This window comes from Fukomys damarensis, unplaced genomic scaffold (genome assembly GCF_012274545.1).
Source record: "Fukomys damarensis isolate Sample0158 unplaced genomic scaffold, DMR_v1.0_HiC HiC_scaffold_24, whole genome shotgun sequence".
Lineage (NCBI taxonomy): Eukaryota > Metazoa > Chordata > Mammalia > Rodentia > Bathyergidae > Fukomys > Fukomys damarensis.
In genome coordinates this window covers 1,321,764-1,329,351 of record NW_022900936.1, presented here as the reverse complement: position 1 = coordinate 1,329,351, position 7,588 = coordinate 1,321,764, and the positions used below count along the sequence as shown (strand labels likewise).

The 7,588-nt window shown below is 45.9% G+C and overlaps 1 protein-coding gene across 5 annotated transcripts in view; it reads left to right on the top strand.

Annotated features, from left to right (window-relative positions):
* Positions 1–7,588, top strand: part of Adarb1 (adenosine deaminase RNA specific B1) — an 88,257-nt gene that overhangs the window by 42,067 nt on the left and 38,602 nt on the right. For all 5 annotated transcript variants that reach the window (XM_033768072.1, XM_010636428.2, XM_010636426.3 and 2 more), the window contains one exon: positions 4,495–4,569. In XM_033768072.1, coding sequence (XP_033623963.1) covers positions 4,542–4,569 — 28 coding nt within the window. In that variant the 5' untranslated portion in view covers positions 4,495–4,541. The remainder of the gene's footprint in view (positions 1–4,494; positions 4,570–7,588) is intronic.

The following is a 7,588-nucleotide window of genomic DNA, read 5'->3' as shown; positions in this document are numbered from 1 at the left end:
TTTTATTTTTTTTTTTTTTTTTTTGGTACAGGGGATCAAACTCAGGTCCTTGCAGTTGCAAGGCAGGCAGCAGAACCACTGAGCTAAATCCCTGGCCTCTATGAATTTCTTTTTTAATTAAATATGCTTCTTGTATACTGTATATTGTTATATTTTGTTTCATGCTCCATTTTGCCAGTCTTTGTCTTTTGATTGGGGAATTGAGACTGTTCACATTGAGAGTTATTACTGAGCGATACTGACTTATTTTTGTCATTGCATTACTTCTCTGTTGCTGATTTTCTTATTTTTTCCCCTTTTACTTAGCTGCTCATCTACTTAGTGTAGTGATTCTTTCTAACTTATTGGCATTATTGGCTTTATTGGTCTGTTTTTAGGATATCCTTGAGAATTTTTTGTAATGCTGGTTTGGTTGTCATGAATTTCTTGAGGTGTTCCTTGTCATGGAAATAGTGTATTTCTCCATCAATTTTGAGGGAAAGCTTTGCACAATACGTAAATTGGGATTGGAAGTAGTTCTTTTTTTTTAACCTTTTATTTCTTGTTTGCTTTTTATTTTTACCTAATTGTGTGTGTGTGTGTGTGTGTGTGTGTGTGTGTATGTGTGTGTGTGTGTTTTATTTTGTTTTTGGTACTTGGGATCAAACTCAGGATCTTGCACTTGCCAGACAGGTGCGATGCCACTGAGCTATATCTCTAGCTCTTAGAAGTCTTAGAATTTGTTCTTTTGGGTCTTGAAACACTTTACTTCAAGTCCTCTGGCCTTTAAGGTTTGTATAGAGAAGTCTGCTGTAATTCTGATGGGTTTACCTTTATATGTGATTCATTGCCTTTCTCTAACAGCTTTTAAGATTTTGTCCCTGTGATGGACTTCAGGTACTTTGAGTATCATGTGCACAGAGCGATTCTCTTTGTTCATGGCTATTTGGGGTTCTGGATTCCTCATTTATCTTTATGCTTATTTCTTTCCATATGTTTTGGATGTTTTCTACTCTTATTCCTGTGAACGGGTTTTTGTATGCCATTTGTGTTGTCTTCTGATTTTTCACTTAATCCAGTTACTGTTAGATTAATCTTCTTTGCATCATCCAGCAACTGTTTGATCCCTTTTTTATTGAAACTGCCTCATGGGCTCTAATTCTTTGCTAACTGGTTATTTGTGTTTTGTATAGTTTTGCTTAGATCATCTAGCTTTTTATTGGTGTCTTCTGAAAGCACCTAGGTCATTTTGGTTGTTATTTCCATTATCTGTTCTGTTATATCGTCTGTGATCCCTGCTGAGTACCTCCGTGATCTGTTTTCTGACCTCCTCTGTTATCCTTTTGAGTAATTTGGGAGTGTAGTTTATCCTCTTGTCCCCTTTCACCTCTCGGATTAGCTTCAGGAAAATTGGGAGTTTTAGGAGGCTTTTGTTGCCTGTCTTCTCATTTTTCTGTTGTTTTGCTCTATGCTGAGGTTTGTGGGCACTCACAGTGTAAAGACTTTGTTGCTAGTACAGAGCCCCCTTTAGTCACTCACTTCTTAGTGATGAACTTGGGGCGTGGCTAATTATAGTGCTTTGCCTTAGACCTCAAATCCAGCCACCTCTGTTAACTTGGGACTCTAGCATTGTTAATGTCGTAAGGTAATCTGAGCATTGGCTTACAGAGAAAGCCCATTAATAGCAACCACTGTGCTACCCTGGTAGTACTAAGCGGATCAGCTATAGTAGTGTCGTTTGAGATAAATTAGATATTAACATGTCTTAAGAACCAATCATGTGCTGCCCTTACCTCTAGAGAAGAAATCCACAGTTATAGTCTGAACATTAAGACGGTTTTGGGGTCGACTTACAGCTAGTGTGTACCAAATGTACGGCTTTCTCTGTTTAGGGCAGAAAGGAGTCATCAGTAATTGTATAGATTAACCATCTAAAGGTTAATAAAGCTTTATGCTTATACTAGTAAAGATAGAGGGGGTTAGAAATGAGAAAAGCAAGATAAAGAATTGAAAACAAACTGTATGATAGTAGGAGGAGAGAGAAGTTGTACAAAAAATCTTGGGGAGTAAAAGGATCTTTAGACACTAGGTAAAGGTTACAAAACAATGCAGAGAATAGAAGATAAAAGAAAAAGAGAATAAAAGAAGTTACATGGGGTATAAAATAACAAAAAATTAAAAGGAAGAAGAAAATAGAGAAAAAAAGAAAACAAAAAGAGATAAGCAAGGACAAAGGAAAATTCTCTAAACCCCAATAAACTGGTAAAGAAGAGGAGTGGAAAGAAAACAAAACCAGAAAACAACACAGGCACAAAGAAAAAACACTTCTCTGATTTTAAATTTGTGGACTTTTCTGGGATCCACAGCTTGTTGCTCATGCTGGTGGGTAAAGGAGGCTCAGACACAGGTCCATGCTGCAGGGCCGCACCATGGGCAGGAAGAGCAGCACAAGGCACCGAGTGAGGCTGGCCTGGCCTCCGGCTGAGGGGTGCAGCCCGTGTCCTTCAGCCCAAACCCTCAGGGTCCCTGACCACACCATCTCCTGTGTTGACCACTGTCTCACCCAGTCACCATGGGAACCTAACTCTGGGGAGCCCTGGCCTGGGTTGGAACAGCCAGCATCTCCACAATGGTGTCTGACCAGCACTCGCTTCGGGGCTGCTGTGGGCACTTAAACCGGAGTCCCTCACCAGCTGTTGCCAGGAGAGGGACTCAGGTGAGATTCGGTTTGCATCTTTTTAACAGAATCCTTTGTAGAGCGGATTTTTTTTTTAAATGAAATACAATTTTCAGTTTTTCTTTTGTGGATTATGCTTTTCTGTCGAGTATAAGAACTCTGTCTGGCTTTCGATCCTGAAGGTTTTCTTCCAGGGGTTTCCTACAGGCTCTGTAGTTCTGTATTTTGCCTTTAAGCCTGTGACCCATTTCGCAGAGACTGGATGTGTGGTGGTCCGTGAGGGGCCACCCCTTTGGCCCTGATGCTGTTATTACTGGGCTGTCCCCACCTTGTCCAGGTAGCAGACACAGCCGCATGGATTGTTTCTGGCCACCGTGCTTGTCACCTGTTGCCAGTGCCACGCTGTGCACTGGTGGTGGCTATGCCAAGAGCGCTGCTGCTGTTAGTCTTTGCTCCCCGGGTCACTGGGCATTGTGCCCTCTCTGTTGGCATCTGCTGACTTTCTCTCTTCTCCCTGTGAGTTCACCCTGGTTCTCGGTGTGATGAGTGGTGTTTTCTTGGCACCCCTTTGGATCACACCAGAGCCCCAGGTGGAGCCCGTGCTCCTTTTAGCTGACTCTATGGCACTTTCGCTGCCGGGAAGGGGACGTGGCCTGGCCGTGTGGGGTGTGCCCAGCTCCTGCTCCCGCTGCCTCCTCTGGGGCTCCCAGTGCCAGCGGGGGCGCGGGGTCTCCCAGGACCCTGTGCTGTGGTGTGGCACTGCGCAGGCTGGAAATGCAGCAGCTCTGAACTGGGCCTGTGTGAGCGCTGCCCGGCAGCGGCACCCTTGGATTCTTCAGATGCAGCATCAAACTGGCTCCAGGTTCTTGTGGTGTCCAGCTTGGCACATAATAGACTCTCAGAAAACATGGAGTAATCAATAAATATGAAATAACACTGCTTTTAAAACTACCCAGAAGACTTTCCCCAATAAAGGATTCCACACAGAAACTCAGTTCACTATTAGCAGTACATTTGCTAAAAGTACAGTAGATTAAACATTACTAACAAATGATTGTCCTGAAAAGTCATACATTTTACATGTATGATGTATGAAATAAATGGGATCTGTGCATGTCTTAGCACATTTAATCACCATTTCCCTGAAAGCAACGAATTTACCTTTTCAGCATCTATAATCTAAATTTATTTCTATACAGAGCAAAGTGTGCTTTGTAAATTTGTGAATCTTTTCCTCACTTGCAGGTCACCGGGCTTCTCTCTCCTGGACTGTTTGTTAGTAGAGTCTTGCAAAGTGTATCGGAAATGTTGAGGAAGAGGAAACCCTTAGGTTTGTTAATAATTAGGCCATTGGGAGAATTGTTCTTTGAAGATTTCCTTTTCTGCCAGCATGTCTAGGAGACCAGGTTAGGTTTATCAGTGACACGTGGTCTGGCCTCACCTGCGGGCACTCTTGGGATACAGATGGGGGTCAGCTGGAATGCGGGGCATCGGGCCTAGAGGCGTGGCCTGCTTTTGTAGCACCAACCACAGGTCTGTCTGGGCACAGGGATCTGAGCTCTGTGGCTGCTGTCATGCTGAGGCTGCTGTGCTCCAGGCCCCCACCCGCCCCTCTGTGCCCTGCGTGGCCCTGTGCCCTGGCATGGGCCCCAGGCCCACCCCCACTGTCAGGGTCCTTCGGTGGCCCAGGCAGCAGGAGATGAAAGCCCGAAGATGTCCTGCCGCGGAGCTGACCTGATGTTCTTGTTTCACGATTGCTTAATTTGCGATGATGCTGTGACCATTCCCAGAGCACACTGACCTCACATCACTAAGTCTTGCTTTCTTGCTTCTTTCAGACAGGAACCATCTCCGCCAGTCAAGAAGCCCTCAAAAGTATTTTGCCATGGATGTAGAGGATGAAGACAACATGAGTAAGACCTAGGCCTACCGTGTAGTCTCAACTCATTTCCTGTTAATGGTTTAGCCTGTTGTAAGCGTGATTAACTAGAGGAATCGGGGAACCGGATGTTCCCTTTGCTCTGGGCTGTTGGCAGTGGTGTGTTTTTATAGATTCTGTACAGCAGGTATCAGCATTTACCATGGACACTTTCCCTGCAGCACCTGTCTAGATTTCCCAGTCCTCACTGCTGTGGGCCATCTTTTTCTTGGAAACATCCTAGGTGCACAGTCCCATAGCTCTGCCTGGCTTCACGTGACGTTGTATTGCAACTGGTCCTTATGCTAAGTTGAGGATGGCTTCGAGATGGACTCAGACACTTGTCATTGGGCAGCAGTGTGCACCGTTCCCTGGGACACCAGCCCTCGAGTGTGGAGAGGTCTCCCGTGGTCCTGGGTCTCTGAAGACTGAGAGTTGGGCCTGGTGTGGACCAACCCCAGGCCTTCTGTGGTCCTCTCCACCTCCCCGGGGCTGTGGGATGGAGGCCTCAGGCTGCACCAAGCTCTCAGCGTCGCTCTCTCTGGGAAGTTCAGTGACTGTACCTCTTGCTTCTGCTTTGCCCTCAGTTCCCGGAAGGTGGACACCCGCTGCCAGGAGCTGCCTGGGGGACAGGGTCTTCTTTCTGGTGTGTGCACATTACCTGTCTGGAGCAAGAACACGCGGCTCCCAGGGCTAAGCCCTGTCTGCCGGGAGTGGTCCTAACACCGGAGGCTAGCGTGGTGCACTTCTGTGACTCATGCATGGTACAGCCACGGGGCGCAGGCCTGCTCCTGTCCACCCCAGAGCGCCATCACCCCGATGTCCTCAGACAGTACCATGCTTCACTGAGGGCCTGCTTGTGGGCTGTGGCAGATGTCTCCACCACTGAGTGTGGCCCCAGTGTGGATGGCTCTGGCCTGGTGTGCGAGACTCTGCCAAGCATGTGCCGCCTGTGGCTGCAGGGGTGTTCTTGGGCACTGCCCTCCTCGTCCTGCTCTTGAGATAGTTTACAAACCCAGCCGTGGGCATTTGCTGGGTGTTCAACCTGCCATTTCCTGTTCTGCTGCCACTTTTAAGAATGAGAGTGAACTCACACTCCTGTTTCAGAACGTGGGGCGTGCGCTGCACCAGCACCGTACCCAGGTGTGTGCCAGGGACCTCAGAGCCACCTGTGGGGACTGGACGGTGCCCCCTGACGCCTGGTGACTTAACCTGAGGAATTTTCTGGAAAGATGAGCTGCTCATCACAGTGCCAGACCCGCAGTGCCAGGCCTGTGTTTTCTGTCAGCTTGAGAGCGACTGAAAGCTTCGTTGTGATGAACACTCACTGCTCTGGTGTGCTGAGGAGGCCTCTGTGGGAGCAGGGTCTCTTCCAGTCTTAGCCCTCTATTCTCCTTTACTTAAAGCTTCTTTAACAACGCGTGTGGTCCTTTTGAAGTACGCAAGAGTTCAAGACTGTTGGCCTAGGTCACTGTACTTTTCTTCTCTTCACAGACTTAGCTTGATGCTCATTATCATTATGTCTGAAAAGAAACAATTGGTTGTTTCAGAGGTTATAAATACTTGATTAAATGCATGTCAGTATGCTTCTGATGTGATTCTCTATGCTGATAACTATAGCAGTGCACTGTAAGTGGTGTCTAGTGTGTGCTGTTCTCTCTCCCCCCACTAATCTCTCGTTTTTTTCTTGGCCCTACTTTCTTAAACCTTTGTTCCCCTGAGCACCGAAAGGAGTAACCTACCGGCCTTTTGCTGGAGGATGTTATAAATGAAAATTTAGCAAACATTCCGTCACTTTGTGAACGAGGGAAGTGGTGTGTGTGTCAGGTGTCCGGGAGGCCAAGTGTCCTCAGGAGGCCCAGGCTGTGCAGACCAGGCTCCTCCTTCGCTGCCGGGGCCGAAGGACCAGCCCTGGACACGCGCAGCTTTAGTGTCAAGGACTGGCACTGGGCAGGACGCTAACACCTAAACCTCCCGTGGGTCACATCTTTACATCATGTAGCAGAAGCAGCCTCTAGCTTTCGTACTGGTTGCTTGGTTACAATTTAAGAATATCTTGATTACTTAGAAGACAGGGATTTTTGGAAGCTACTGGTAGAAAGTCTTTAATTACCTAAACATCTACAGCATCGCAGAGTCCTAAACCTGTAAAACTATGATAAAAAGGATCGATTTCATTCTGTTAAAAATGTTTAATAAACTTAAGGCAGGAGTGAACATTTAAAAAATTTTTCCCTTTAAAATAAAAATCATGTTTATTTTGCTATGCTATTTAGAATCCTAAAAGTATCTTTACTGATTTTAAACATAAAGTAGGGTCAGTTATTCAGGAAACACATCAGTTAGTTTATTTTTCATATTTTGGTACCAGGGATCTGTCTTAGGACCCTGTGCTTGTGAGGCAGGCATGGAGCCACTGAGCTAAGTCAATAAAATGATTTTTAGAAATACAAAATTGTTAGATATATATTTATAAGCTTAGGAGGTTAATTCCTACTTGCAGCTTTGACTTGATATTTTGTACTATTTTTTATCATGGATCATAGTAAGGATTCTGAAATAAATGGTCCCTATATGCAATGAAAAATCTTAAATAAATACCAGAAAAAAAGCTGTATCTTTCAAAAGGAATTTCTTAAAAAATCAAAATACTTTCTCCATTGCAGAGCAATTCCCTGCAGTGGTTGATAAATTAAATCAAGCCATCGACTGGGTCAGCTCGCCATTCTGACCCCAAGGTCCTGCTTAGCCTGAGAGGTGAGGGCGGTGCCCACTCTGCTGAGAGATGGGTGTTGGAAGCCAGAGACACTGGGCCAGCGCCTTGAGGGCCCTGGGAGGGAGGAGCTGAGGTGTGTGCCTGTGCGCCCGCCTGCCTGTCTGTCTGTTTGCTGCTGGGCTGCACTGTTTCATCAGACGTAGTGAGTTCTCCTGGACCCTCACCAGCCGGCAGCTTGGAATGTTCTCAGTAGGGAAATTACTAAACATGGTTACTTTTTTTTTTTTTTTTTTTTTTT